At 38.9% G+C, this 14,971-nt stretch overlaps 2 protein-coding genes across 2 annotated transcripts; one reads left to right on the forward strand and one right to left on the reverse strand.

The window, feature by feature from the left end:
* Positions 1 to 4,387: 4,387 nt before the first annotated feature.
* Positions 4,388 to 6,696, forward strand: rx3 (retinal homeobox gene 3). Its single transcript, XM_061080333.1, has 3 exons — positions 4,388 to 4,652; positions 4,948 to 5,174; positions 6,250 to 6,696. Exons 1-3 carry the CDS (start codon positions 4,388 to 4,390, stop codon positions 6,694 to 6,696), a joined length of 939 nt encoding a protein of 312 aa, XP_060936316.1.
* Positions 6,697 to 8,436: 1,740 nt separating this feature from the next.
* Positions 8,437 to 9,786, reverse strand: grp (gastrin-releasing peptide). The gene is made up of 3 exons (XM_061082733.1): positions 9,636 to 9,786; positions 8,585 to 8,811; positions 8,437 to 8,497 (listed from the first exon to the last, which is right to left on the reverse strand). Exons 1-3 carry the CDS (start codon positions 9,784 to 9,786, stop codon positions 8,444 to 8,446), a joined length of 432 nt encoding a protein of 143 aa, XP_060938716.1. The 3' UTR covers positions 8,437 to 8,443.
* Between the last annotated feature and the right edge of the window lie 5,185 nt (positions 9,787 to 14,971).

The following is a 14,971-nucleotide window of genomic DNA, read 5'->3' on the forward strand; positions in this document are numbered from 1 at the left end:
CACGTCTCCCCTGTTTTCTTGGTTAAACAATATGCAAATAATGTGATTTTCCCTGTACGTCCATGCAAAGTATTTCTTCTCACTTCTCTGTCACAGGTCACAGTGCATTTCAAAATGTTTGTGATATAATGAGACAGTTTCGTCTGTGTATTTCAACTGTCCTTTTGGTTGTTGGTTATTCTAGGTTTTTTTTTGTATGTGGTATTTGAAATAATTACGGTATTTAGATTGTTTTTTTCTGTCTTTCAATATTTAAGAATTACTGTTACTTTCTCTACACAAACAAGTCAGCAGTTCAGTGAGCCTGAAACATTTGCAGAGACATTTGCAGATTTGCACAAATCCTAATATCAATACACTTATTCCATATATATTTATTCCATTCCAGTGAGAGGAATGAACATAAACACTGATGAAATACATGGAGGTACTTAAAACTGAGTAAACCAAATGTCATGTTTAAATAAAGATGTGTATTGAACACATTAAATATGTTTGTTTGTGTCGTGAAGCTTGAAAATCCTCTTCAGAGAGCAATCCCACTGTATTTCTATACTCAGACTAGCCACCAGGGGGAGTTTGGTTTACTATAAACGTGCGCTAATTATAGCGTTTCAATCCTGTTCCACTAGCAGATTACACTCTTCACTGGCACCAGGGTGTGTAACTAGGATCGGCCTTTTTCAGCCCTGATTGGAAGGATTCACCTGACCTGTGGACAAAATGCTAATTGCAGCTCAGGCGTAAAAACAGGGTCAGAATAGTTCGTAATTTCAGTGTCACGTGACAGATTAGACATTAGTTTGTCCTGAAACTTCATTAGAAAATACTCCAGCACAAACTTAATTTAAATAGACATCTTTTCAAATGCAACAACTATTTCTACAGTTTGAAACTTTATTGCGTGGTTGACAAACTCAAACTGTTTTGCAAATTCCTACATTTATGATATTTGAATGCAATTTTGTACATGCTTTCAAAAAGTGACCATACAACTTCACACAATTTTAACTGGTTCTTCAAATCAAACCAGAAAATCAATCTCTTTTATGTACGATTATTATTGGTTAAACTATCAATGATGTTAGTTTTGGAAAATCGCTAATTGCTATGATTATTAACTTTAATACTGCTGCATGGTGCTTTATGTCTGGATTTCACTAGCGACCTTTCAAATGCTCAGACATGTAGATATTCTGCTGTCCAAGCATAAAACGTACAAAGCTGAACCAACTGAGCGATTAAAACCATCTACCTGAATCAAAGGCTTACGCTGTGAATGAAGAAATCAGTCTTAATTTAATTGGGCATTATAAAAACACTTGTTAGGGACGATTAGGCCGAATGAGGGGGGAGGCAAGAAGGAAGGAATCCTCAACATTTAGAGTTTCACATGAAGTCGAAACGACGGCTGTGGATTTGTGAAGTCTGGAGATTACCATCTAATAGGATCAGCACAGCCAAGGTTGTCAGCCTGTGCCCCCTCTCTCTCTCTCTCTCTCTCTCTCTCTCTCTCTCTCTCTCTCTCTCTCTCTCTCTCTCTCTCTCTCTCTCTCTCTCTCTCTTCTCTCGCTCCAGATGGGGATGTTAGCGGACGAAGCAAAGTCTGAAGGCCGGATATGTCATTCTTCTTTTCATCGGAAAACAATGCTTAGCTACCAGCTCTGCAAATTACACGAGTCGATCATATTCATCTTCAAATATAAGAGACAAAAAGACGTAAATAGTCTCATCCACTCCATCACAGTTTGTTGTGGAGTTTCAAGACGCATAGACAGGTGCTAACATTTATTAAAATATTAAAATGGAGGTAGAACTGACAAAGGGTTTCTAACCCGCATAAGTAAAAAAAAAAAACAACGTAAAAATACAAATGATACTTTTTAATTTGCAATTTTGTTGCTAAATGTAATATGTAGTCATATTAGCTAGTTAGCTTGATAAAAGTACTCGACAAATGGTTGAAATAACAGTTGAAATCGAGGATTACAAGTAGCCTATAGGTTATGCTAATGGTTGGACTGTTTGATTAACCATGACCAAAACACTGATAGTTCAACTAGACTAAAAACATATTGAACATTTGTTTATCAATAAAAGTCAATCACATTTATGTTCAGCTTGAAATGCCATTTGATGGAAATCAATAGAAACTTATGTAAAAGGGTCTGGGGGCTCTTTTACTTGGGCCTGAACCATCCTTGAGTAGAGCATGATCGCTAAAATTATATTAATAATCCCATTCCGATTGTTATATTATTATTAAGACCTTTAGTTTAAATGTATATACTTTACAAACAGTTAAGTCTATCAACCATAAATCAGCAAAGTCTTATTTTACAGAGCAGTGAAATTAACCATATTTGCCTTTGAAATGCAGACGTATAGAATTGCATTTAATGGAATTGAATAAAGTAGGTATCTGAAAATTATACTATGGCACTATGACTCAATGCCGCTTCTCTCTGACACCGGCTAATAATGATATTTTCGACAATATGTTCATGCTTTTAACTTGATGGCTGCAGTTTTGTGTGAGAGCACTTCCTGGCCCAGGGACCAAGGGGCCTGGACAGAGCTCAGCATCCAGCACCTTCAGAGCTGCTCTTGTGTTGGAGCAAATCTATAGCCCCCCCCCCCCTGAATAATGAAGCCTGTTCTGGCAGTCAATAAATGTATAACATCTTTGGGGTAAAAATAATTTGGTTTAGGCTAAATAATAATTTATTTATTTTTATTTCTGTAGAATAACTGTGATTTGCCCAGACAAGGCAAATAAAAATGGATTTATTTACGTGTTAAACAAACAAGATATAAAGTGTTAATAGTTAAGGTTGAGAGGTGAACAGGGGTGAACACACAGAGGGCGGAGCATGGTCCAGGGGCCCCTCTGATAAGACATTTTAAATTGTTGTTTCAAATTGAATTGTAAAATATTTTTGATATCCATAAAACACAAATTCTCTCTTATTGAGCCAAGCACTGTTTTCTCTGTGGAAACATACATTTTATTAAATTAACACGTTCTGACAGGTTCACTGTCTCAGACCAGGTCTGTTTGAAACACAATTTTTAGCCTTTTTACATTTAAAATTAAAACCATTTTGTCAACAGATTCACACAACTTTGAGGTACAGGTGATTTCAACAGAGGGAAAAATAAAAGTTCTCATCTGGATTCAGAAATACATTTGGAAACTAAGGGTGAAACAAATTGAGTTTGACTATTTTACCCCCTGATACTTTCAAATCTGTTTTAGAAACCCCTCATGCATTCGCCACAAATCATCATTACAACACACAAAAGCAGGAGATGACAAGAGAACAAGTTTTTTTTTTCTGTTTAAATAACATTTGCATGCATTGACTCCCAACTTTCTGGAGTTAATTAAGGAGTGCTCAGTTAGCGAATCCCCCTCCCTCCTCTCTCTGGCAAACAAAGGATAAGGTCACCTTCTGTGATTAGGAAAACCTAAATAGTTTTAAGGGTTTTAACCCTTTTCAGTAAAATAATGTAATCCCCTTAAGTAGGATTACTATACTGCTGTCAATCTTTGTTTGCTGTTAAGTGGTTATAGTTATTGTTTGGGCTTTGTTTCCCTGTTGGACTCAACACCTGTAAGAACTGGTTAACATACAGTTTAAGTCTGGTTTAGGAATCATTAGCTTACAGTTTAATTGAATTAAAGAGACTATTATCGTATACTTACATTCAATGTGAGTCAAGAGGTGTGATTATTTTTTTATCTTTAGGTCAATAAGACAAATAATGCTTCGACAAAATCAAATATCAATTCATTTTGGCAACAATATCTTGACGCTTTGATTAAATACTAAGCTGTCATCTTGAAATCCATGTCCTGAGCAGAAATCTTGTAATTATGATTTTGTTGTACCTTAATCTGTTTGCCTATAATCTTCCTCTTTTTTTTGACAGACTGACATGACATGACATCTGGAGGAGTGGAAAGATGGTTTTAAGATTTATGTAAGAAGGTTTAGAGGCAGCATCCACCGACTGATGCACTTGAGATTGGGAGGAGCTATGGGAGGCTGCACGGTGCCACGGGCGCACAGTTACCCCTAAATCCAGCGGGGCCAAATCCCACGGGACGTCCTCTCTCTCTCTCTGACGTGCAGCAGGGGGTTGCAGCTTGAGCAGGGGGTCGTGCAGCAGGCGCTACTTTAAAAGCCCCCTCTGAGGATGCTCCATATCCACATGCGCAAGGCGGCCCCACTGGTGTGCGTCCTGCGCGCAAGTTCCCCCAACATCCCTCAAACTTTTTATTTGACATCCACAACTTTACCAAACAGGAGGGAACAGAAAGAGCTGCACTTTGGATTTGGACTGTGCGTAATTGTCACCATCGTTTAGACCTCACCGACCAATGTGGCTTCTTGGATCACCTGCCCAAGTCATGATGATGATGGATGAGCGCCTGTCTCCCTCTGCACGCTCGGTTCAGAGCCCCGGGAGCAACTCGTCCACGATCCACAGCATCGAGGCCATACTGGGATTTAAAGAGGACACCATCTTCCACAAGTCGGCCTCGTACAGCATGGCGGGAAAAGTTCTGGCCAAAGACGCAGAGCGCACCGGGAGCGTCACCGTGACACCGGGGAAGAAGAGTCTTTACGCAGAAAGTTTTGACAGTAAGTCGATTCAGTTAAATTAAGGAATCGAGACGATTTCACCTGCAGAAATACATATAGACGTTGTGGTTTTTTAAGGTTTAAAATCGTTACATTAAATGGCACTTTCTGTTAGTTTCTCTAGGAAATATTTTTGGGAATCAGGAGTCATTTTTTATGATGTAAAACAAATTGTCTTCAGCAGATTTGAGTGGCAATAAGAAATATTAGAGTTCAGATTAAATAAGCAACACTTGGAAAAAACGTGTACCTTCCTGGATGTTCTCCCCCCTCACCCTGGTCCGTGTCTCCGCAGCTGTGTGCGCCGCGGAAGCCTCGGTGTGCCCGGACTCACCGGACAGAGACGACGGGAAACTGTCCGACGACGAGAACCCGAAGAAGAAGCACCGTCGGAACCGGACCACGTTCACCACCTTCCAGCTCCACGAGCTGGAGAGAGCCTTCGAGAAGTCCCACTACCCGGACGTGTACAGCCGCGAGGAGCTGGCCATGAAGGTCAACCTGCCGGAGGTCCGAGTGCAGGTATGTCCCAGGAAATTCAAAAACCTTTTGTTCATCACACTTTTATTGGCCTGTTACTGATCATTATGATCTTTATTTATACAGCACCTTTCCAAAAGTTACAAGGAGCTACAGAAGTTACAAAGGAAAACTGAAGGAAACAATTAAAAAGCAATTTGAAGATCACATAATGGCTGTATAACCATGGTGATTATAATTTTCACCATTGAACAAAACAATATTTTTGATAAATGCCAAAGATCTACAAAAAAAAAAAAGATCAAAAGCAACATTTGAATAGGTTTCATCTTTCCCTCCAAATTTTGTTTTGGGTTAAAACTATTCAACTTTAAATCAATTATTAGAGTTTTGGACAATACTCTTACTTTGAGATTATGAATATATATATAATACGTCATAATTTTCTATCTTATATCCCATTATTTACAACTATTTTAACCCACCAGTCACTAAAACGGTTATATATCCGTAAAGACATTTTTACTATTTTGACAGATTGGTGTTTCATTTAAATGCAGAAAATGATTTTAACGTCATATTTTTCTCTTGGTTTGGTAAAAAGAAAATGAGGCTTTTATCACATCATTATTTGTATCGTTATTAAAGGAAATTGGAAAATTACACCTTCTTGAAAATGTCTGTATGTTAACATGCAATTATTGATTACAGCATCACAATTTGAAGGAACGGGTTTAGTTTAAAAGCTCAAATCTTTCCTCATACATTTAATAATTTAATCCAGTCTTTTTAATTGTTCACATAGTATTTAGGTCTCGATATTGCTATGTTAAGTGCCTTGAGATAATGTCTGTTGTGATTTAGGTCTGTTCAAATAAAATTGTATTGAATGGAATTTAAATACTGAAACACAATGAGATATTTTTACATAAGATATTTTAACCTTACATCCTGTGTTTTTTGTAGCTGCTCTTCTTTCCTCCTCTCTTCCTCTCTTTGTGTTTTAAGAGACGCTCTGAGGGCCAAAATGCTGCATAGAGTTCCCAAGCACAGGAATGAACAAAGATATAATGATTTGAAGTGCATTGAAAATAAAAAATCCTCCTCTTTCTTTCAGGTGTGGTTCCAAAACCGACGGGCAAAGTGGCGTCGGCAGGAGAAGCTGGAGGTGAGCTCCATCCAGCTCCAGGACACCTCCTCCTCTCTGCTCTGCCTGAGCCGCTCCCCCACTGGCTCCCTGGGCTCCGGCCTGCAGCTGGACCCCTGGCTCTCCAGCCCGATCACCACCTCCACCTCCCTGCAGTCCCTCCCGGGCTTCATCGGTGGCTCGCAGGGCCTTTCGGGCACTTACAACCCCTCTCCTCCTCCTTCTGTGCCCTCTTCCCTGTCGGCCTCCTTCCTGTCCTGCCCCGGCCTGGGACATGGCCAGCACCTGCCCCACATGGGCTCTATGTGCCCCCCACCCCAGGCGTACCAGTGCTCTGCTGATCCAAGGAACTCCAGTATAGCCTCACTGAGGATGAAGGCGAAGGAACACATTCAGAGTATTGGGAAGACGTGGTGATGCTAAGTGGAGCTCAGAAATGGACATGAAGGACCAGAATACATCTGTTGCATCTTTTGGAAACGTGACTTTATCCTCCTGCTGAGGGGGTTGCAGTATTAGACATTGAGAAAGTGAGGAGTGCAGTTTGACTTCTAGGATTAGACACATCCTAACCCGACCTTCTGCAAAGGTTTGACACTAACTGTACATTTACTGTGAAAATATGGAACTACTGATAAATCAGAGTTTTCTGTTTTGGGTTTTTCTTCTCCTTTATCTTCTCTGCAAACTGTTTCTTAAAGTTTCTACGTTCATTCAGAACACGCTCATTCTTACCCAGTGTCCTGTCACCAATAGAACAAATAGAGATTCCATTTCTAGCCACCAGTTTGTATTTATTCTACTGCTGTAAATGGAGCACTCCTCATTTCCCTCTACTTGGTTTTGGACTCACATTCTCAGTTTTCACCATGAAAAATTTTATCGGTTGTGAACATTTTCTTTATACAATAAACTGTGTGTAAAAGCAACAAAGAAAATAATGACTAAACTGCAGAAACTCAGCACACATCAATATGGAAAATTCTGACTATAGCACCCTCTAGTGGTGGATAATAATTAGGGTGCTGAGAAGAAAGATTTTGTATATTAAATAAAAAACTAGTGAAACAGTTGATGTTTTTGGTTGTGATTGTTTTTTAATTGATTATGTTTTTTACCTAAAATACTTTGCAAAGGCTGTGAAAATCCCTTCAGGTTTGGCATTATGGACTCCAGTAGGTCCATTATATGACTTCTGTAAATACAAATTTGGATTTAAAAAAATAATCATCTGTATTGTTATATTATAAAGCTGCAAAGCCAATTAACATTAAACATTGAAGTAAAGCAGCGTATCCTTGCAGCATGGAGGGAATGTGTGTTTAAATCCCAGACTTCCTCTCTCTGCGTTTGTCAACCCACTTATTTCATCCTCATTAGCTCCTGTAAACCGTCTCCCATTCGCTCCTGGGATTACACTCGTAATGAGTGATGGGGTGAAAGTGGCTTGTACTTCTATTGTTGGCCAATCATCCGTGAAAAATGAGGGAAGAGAACAGAAGAGAGAGAAAAAAACTGTCCCTTGGCCTTTAGAGAAAGATGTGTGTAGCCAAATTGTTTCAATTAGCATGTCCTATTGTCTGTAAGCCCCAAGGGCTAATAACAGTCGCCATCATCATCCATCCTCCTGTCCTTAATGGCACGTTTCTTCCCTCCGATGAGAGTAAAGCAGCATAAAAGGTAAAGTGAATTGACCATAATCGTCTTCTTATGATCGCTTCTTATTTGTAATTATGATCATGTCAACCCTGCATACCTTACCCTACTGGTCACATGTTACGTCAAAACTACAGATGCTCTTGTGCCATCTAGCGGTACAGACCACTTACTGCACTCCTGGAGTGAACAGGAATATTATTTTTAGATGATCATATTTGATAAATATAAGAAAAAAAATGTCTGCAAAGCATGATGAGACGTCAACAATGCAGTTATCACAGCGTTAAATTTATTCCGTGTTTTGGGGTTATGTGACAGTTTTCAGGCCTCGTTTTCAGGTTTCAAACCGCTGCATGATTTAGAAATTTGAAATCACTGATTAAAATAAACATCCAGTTTCAACCATTTTCTCATAGCAGAAAAAAAAACCCTGTCAGTGTGGATATGTGATTACAGTGTTTAGTAGATGATGGTGACTGCTTCTCAAACAGAAACCGCCTCGCCCTCAGGTGGAGTCGTTGCCTCGCAGTTTCAAAGATAGAAGAATCAGGTCTGACAGCTGGGATGAAATGGAGAAAAACACAAATTATTATCTTATTTCTAAACCACTTAAAGATCAATAAGGACGTAAAATCCAAAGTCTGACCTCTCTGAGATATTTGTCTCTGACCTCTTCTCTCCAGCCTCTGTGCAGTCGGAGCAGCCTGTCTGCGGTCTGGGGCCTCTTCTGGTTTTGGTTCTTCTGCTCTGTCAGTGCCTCCATCAGGGGCTCGAATCGTTCCAGCTCTGTTTCTGTGAGCTGGTCACTGTTGAGGTTCGTCCCCTGCACTTCAGCAGGCGGGCTCTCGATGCTCTTCTTACCCATCAAGTGACCTGGAATGTTGAATAGAGATGCATGAAGATTGATCTGTATATATTCTGATTGAACTACATGTAGGCTTACCAGAATTATCTAACATAGTATGCGTCCCTAAGTGATCAGTCATCTGTAATCACACTGAATAGTAAAAGTATAGTAATAGAGACTCTAATTTTACCACATATAACAAATGCAGTGGCTTCAGTGATGTTTCACATGAAACAGCTTTCCTGTCCAAGGGAGACACTTTTCTTAATTTAACTGAATAAAATTCACTTGATTGTAATTTAATTATTTTTATTTGACTGTCATTGTATTTTTTTTCTTTTAATTTATCAGTCCAGTAGCAGAAGCGGAGGTAAGAGATTCCCATTTAAACCATGTAAATGAAATTTATTTTCAATTTGATCAATATGTTTTGTTTGAATTTAATCAATATGTCTTACTTCAATAAAATCAATATCTCTTATTCCATTTAAATCCATTTCTGTTAAATCAATAACTTGTAATTCAGTTACATCATATTTCTTATCCAGTCATTGAATCCATAACTTGTTCCAATTAAATTAAGAAGTCCTCTCCCAGTTAAATACATGTATAATTCCAATTAAATTGATGTCTTATTTCAATTTAATCAACATTTTCATTTTATTTAAATCAATACGTCTAATTTCAATTAAATCAATACATCTTATTTCAATTTGATCAAAACATCTCATTCCAAATAAAGTTATATGTCTCATTTCAATTAAATCAATTAGTCTAATCCCAATTAAGTCAACATTTCCTTTTGCAGTTAACTCAGTGTATCTCCTGTGAAGTATCAGGTTGTTCTTACCTACTGCCCAGTGGTTGCCTCTTGGGTACATCTTCCCCACTACAGCAGCCGGACTCTCTGAGTATTGCACCACGCAGTTGGGTAAAGTCGCCAGAATCAGAAGCGGCCACAGTCTGCAGGTCCACGGATAACACCAGCACATTCCGCCCATTGTTACCAGTTATCAGACCTATAAACTAAACGTATATGGATCCTCAGCCGCGGGAAATCAGCTCGATGTAACTTCAGCAAACCTCCTCCATAGTCGACTTATTGTGTTCTTTAATTGTCTGAGGCGCAGAGAGAGAGAGAAGGAGCAGAGGAAGAGCAGAGGAAGAGGAGAGGGGGAGTCGGTCCGAGCTGCGGACTTGTTGAAGTTACACTCCCGGAGCCTGAGCCAGAAATAGCCCTAATGACGAAAGTTCAGAACCCCCCTCCTCATCCAGATCCAGCTGCACGCCAGCAGCTGCTTTTTAAAAAGTGCTGTCAGGACGAGAGGGAACATGAAGGATACTGGTGGTCGTCATCCATCAGCCTGTAATTATCACAGCACTGCTCTTTGCTCTTGTTTGTCCAGAGCTGGCCAGCGTCACGTCGTCGAGATGGACGGCTCGTGTGTGTAATTAGTTACGCCTCATCCGTCATAACAAGGATGTGCACGTGGAGGAGGAAGCTGCACGATAACCAGTGACGACAGAAGAACTCAGATGATTTACTTAAAAAAAATATCCATCTTTAAACTGTTTTCAGCCAAATGCATGAATTTATGAAAAGAATTGCTCATGCAAAACGTCCCTTTTCACAATTCTTTTACATTCAGTTTGATACGATTATTTATGAGGCATTAAATCAAACCTTTCAGAAAAATAAACTTTTTTACTACATAACTGTTATAACAACTATCCATCAAATGACAGAAACTGAAAACGTGATTTGGCGTGTACGTCCAATCCACTAACATGGAGGGGGTGGAGTATGTGATCTATCCTGCAGCCAGATGGCGATAGAGATGGTTCGGCTTCACTTTGTTAGTCATTTCAATCCATTCAAATTGTGCATATAATTTAAACGACAGATCATCCGCTGAAGAAATAATAAAATGTGGCTTGGCTACTTTCGCAATATAATGAGAGTATGTTTCTAATGAATGAACATACCTCAAAACATTATATTCGTCTAAAATGAGATCTAGATTTTAGCCATCAGATCATATTGTAATAAGTTCTTCAAATTTAGGAATAATCTGAACCTGCTCTATATGAAAAGTGGCCTGAGAAAACTATTATGATTTCAAATTACAACAAAGAACAAAACTTGAGTCAGTATACATTTTGTCAAAGGTAAAAGTCCTTTCAGTCATTATAATATCCCTGGTAAAGAGAAATGCAGAACTTTCATCACCATCATGTCAAATCCCCATTTCAGAATGTTACTATATATCACGTAATTAGATTTTACAATATATTTGATTAAGTTAACACATTGGTGTCTTGTTGTAAAATCTTTATCTGCAAACTAAGCAGTATGAACTACAGCTGTGAGGTAGTAAAAAGTGTTGGATCTATAGGATGGAGTAGTAAAGCAGCAATCAAGTTAAGTATGGTAACGTAATATAGTTATTGTCCACACTGACTAAAGAAATCAGTGTTAAATCCAAACCTGCCTGTTGCTTCTATTTTTTTCATTTTGAAACATTCTGGGTAAATCTCCCTTGCTTTTGTTGAATAAAGTGTGATTTCCAAAACATTCCCGTTTTCAGAGCTGAGGAAATGACGCAGAATTTTCAAAAAACAAACACAAGTCCAACAAGACAATGAGGAATATTTCTGCCACAGACAAATATTTGACGACACAGAACGATGTGGTCCACCTCATTTATCGGCACTGCTTATTACAGTGTATTGAACCCGCTGGAAAGGTCAACAGTGTGAATTAATCGGCCCTAAAAAAACAAATTCTCATACTTGACTGATCCCTTTCATGACAGTATTGACCCACAGATGGGAATAACAATGGATGAGGACAGATACGGAGTCCATGTGCTCCGTGTGCGTAGGCCTTTGCAGGTATAGCAACATTTTGTGTTGAAAAGGTTAAAGGTTTCCTCTGGGCATTATCCACTTACACACCCCGGCAGGATATTAGAGAGCATCTTGCGCTCAGAACGTATCACATCCCCGTCCGAGACTGACCTTAACCAAACAGGGTGATTCACCACATGGTCAAAGGGCAGCGGCAGGTACAGAACTCACAGAGCAGGTGCCATCTGGAGTATTTGTCGTTTTGTGTTTACGTGAGGCAACAAGATCCTGCGCATGATCGTGCCCCAAGGAAATGTTCTGAGAAACCAAAATGCATTATTCATATAAGGTTATTTCATATATATATCTGCTAATAAAGAGGTTAATTTTAAGCTTTTTAAGTGTAATATCCATACATGAGTTCTTAGAATTTGAAATTAGCTGCTCTGGTATTTAAAAAAATCATTGAATATATCTTGACAAATGTCAAGCATGCTGCATAATTGAAGGTATGAACCTGCCACATACCGAGAGGTCGAGGAGTTTTTATTCTTCTACCTATACCATGAGAGCTGTGAAGGTTTTTTTTAAATACAGTATATTTATGTGGGAAAGAACCTGCTGTTTTTCATACAATGTTCTTCCCTGGTGTATAATTTCAATCTTAATAAAAGGAAAGAATAAAGACAATGGTTTTGTATCCGGTTTTACTAATTTTCCATTTAGTAGTAAAGACACTAGGTGGCACTGTTGGGTGAATGTTCCCGGAAAGACTTCATGGTTTGTATAAATAATCCAGTGTTATGATGAAAGATATACTTACTCTACTATAGTAAACTAAACTTTTGTTTAGTGTTTAATCTATTTTCATAACATGATGGAAAATATGTAGATTATAGACTATAGATTAAATTTGGAATTTATCAGTTATTTAGAATGTATTGATAATAAATTGCATTGTTATAGTTATCTTTGCTCAACCACTACTTTTGTATATTAGCACAAAATGGTCTTTACTGTTATAAGTTTCCTTGGGGTAATTTAACATTTTCATGTACAACAGATGAACAATAACTAATGTCATGATAAAAATATATTTCTATGAGTGAGCAGGGAAAATAACATCCTGTCTGTTTCCTATTCATACCATTCATTGTCTCCAAATGCCACACGCTACACTAAGTGCTCTGACTGCGGTGTCACGACTGTAATGATACCGGTTTGATGAAAAGTAAAAATGATTAAGGGAGGCCTTTCAGCCAGAAAGTGTCAATTACAGCGGGTAGTTTTCCATTATGAGATCTCTGCTGTTCGTCACAGCTCCGTCCAATCAGGGGCCTCTGAGGTGGCGGTCGGATTTGCAGAAACAAAAAGCTTTAGTTTTATGGAAAGATCATGTATGAATGATTCATCCTTGTGTTATTATTTTTTTTTAACTCAATTCAATGCAAGTTTAAGGTTTAATACTTCAAAAAGCAGTTTTCCTCTTATATTTGCTTTACAGTCAGTAAAATCATATTTTTCTCAATATCTGACCATATCATGTACTCTATTTGTATATTCTATAAAATAACAGCAGTGAAATGTCCAAATCCGAGACACAAAATGTGCACATTATGATATCTGCTAGGATTTTAAATAGCATTTTAATTGGTTTGAACAATATTTGGCTTTAAAACTTTAGGTCGATATACTGACATTTTCAAGGATACTACAGTGTATTATATTAAAACTGTATATATTTAAAGGCCAGAAGTGACCTTTAAAATCCTTCAAATGGAACAAACTGAGGCAGTGGCAGATAAAGGATTAAACTAATATCCAGGGGCCAAAAAGGGGCCACAATTTACACAGAGGGGCAAATTATATCTTAAGCATCCAGTAAGGTGCACATTTAAGCCATCCCTTGTTTACTGTTAGCTCTATAGCTTTAAGCAAAGTCACACATCATTGATATATTTTGAAAATATGTTCAAGCACATGGTTGTTATAATGTGAAAAATTTGAACACATTGGGAACCACTTGTAATTGGAGTCCAAAGTAAATCAAGAAAAACATTTATCAGGGTTATATCTTCAATTATTAAAGACGTTGTGGAGATGATATTAGAATTAGGCTACATTTTATAAACACTAAAGATTTTAGCTCTGACAAATCCTGATACATATACCGTAATATCCCAGACTCAGATGATATAATGGAAAAATGTACTGTGTATATATACGAGCGATTCAACCATAAATCTGTATCTTCTACAGGAAATTAATCTTTAGAAAATGAGATGGCGAGCTCGTGGCAGCTTCCCTTTGCTGCTTCCAGCCGACATGAATGGAGGCAGCGTGACGTCATGCGACTGTGTGTTTGTCGGGGGTGGGGAGCGCTGCCACCTCAGCCTCCTCTCTGGATCTGTCACACTGTGGAGAGGCAGGAGGCACCATGAGGGCCTTTAATGATATATGTGCACGTCTCCACCAGCCCCGCAGTGTATGAAATTGCCTCTGTGTGAATAAATCTGTGCACGGCCTTTAGCATAATGAAGGATAATTAGATTATGTGCTGCAGCATTTCATGGCTTTCTTTGAGGGGGCTGCCAGATGTGTGAAGGACTGGTAGAGGGCCAAAGAGAGAAAGCCTCTTCCTGCAGTCACACAGGTAGGTTATGACATATTTATATATACAACCGTGTTTTGTTTGGAGAATGACCTTACATAATCTGATTTTGACTACCTTGTTGTTGGTGTGCTGTTTTTCTCTAATAACTGTAGCAGGACGATTCCGCTGTGATGTGAAACTGAATGACATGAATTTGAGAAGTGATGCCATTGCAGCATATATATGCATTATGTCACAGGCTTTCCAAGTGCAAGGTTGCCTTATTCTCTTGCATTGCGTGTTTCTCTTGTGTTCTTAGCCAGAACAGGCTGCTGCTCTGCAAGAATACAAGGTATGTTTGCAAAGCTTTTATCGACGCTGGTGTACGCAGCATGCAGATAGCCAGTCGGGCCTATAAAAGGAGGCTATACGTCATGTTATTAAAAAAAGATTATCCTTGAAGGCAAAGGGTCAGGATCAGTATTAGTTCATCATCACGATCCTGGGAAAACATCTTTATCTTGTAACATCTGCTTATGCTGCAGCACAGGCCTGAGATGTACTGCACATATTCAAGCCCTCATGCTCCTGCTCCCTTTTCCATTCTTCCTCTGTATCTCCCCCACCTTCCTCTGTCTCCATCTCGCCCTCTCTCTCTTTCGTCTTTCTCTGCACCAGCTGCTGCTGCTGCCGCTGCTCCAGAGCCGGAGTGGAGAGTCCCCTCACCCCCCAGCACACTCACA

The sequence above is a fragment of the Limanda limanda genome, chromosome 1 (assembly GCF_963576545.1).
Source record: "Limanda limanda chromosome 1, fLimLim1.1, whole genome shotgun sequence".
In the NCBI taxonomy this organism is placed as follows: Eukaryota; Metazoa; Chordata; class Actinopteri; order Pleuronectiformes; family Pleuronectidae; genus Limanda; species Limanda limanda.

Coding starts and splice junctions, on each gene's coding strand:
- grp (XM_061082733.1), bottom strand. CDS start 9,786: ATGGGCGGAATGTGCTGGTGTTATCCGTGGACCTGCAGACTGTGGCCG. Junction 8,812..9,635: donor AGGCAACCACTGGGCAGTAG/GTAAGAACAACC, acceptor TCAACATTCCAG/GTCACTTGATGGGTAAGAAG. Junction 8,498..8,584: donor GAGACAAATATCTCAGAGAG/GTCAGACTTTGG, acceptor ATTTCATCCCAG/CTGTCAGACCTGATTCTTCT.
- rx3 (XM_061080333.1), top strand. CDS start 4,388: ATGTGGCTTCTTGGATCACCTGCCCAAGTCATGATGATGATGGATGAG. Junction 4,653..4,947: donor TTACGCAGAAAGTTTTGACA/GTAAGTCGATTC, acceptor GTGTCTCCGCAG/CTGTGTGCGCCGCGGAAGCC. Junction 5,175..6,249: donor TGCCGGAGGTCCGAGTGCAG/GTATGTCCCAGG, acceptor TCTTTCTTTCAG/GTGTGGTTCCAAAACCGACG.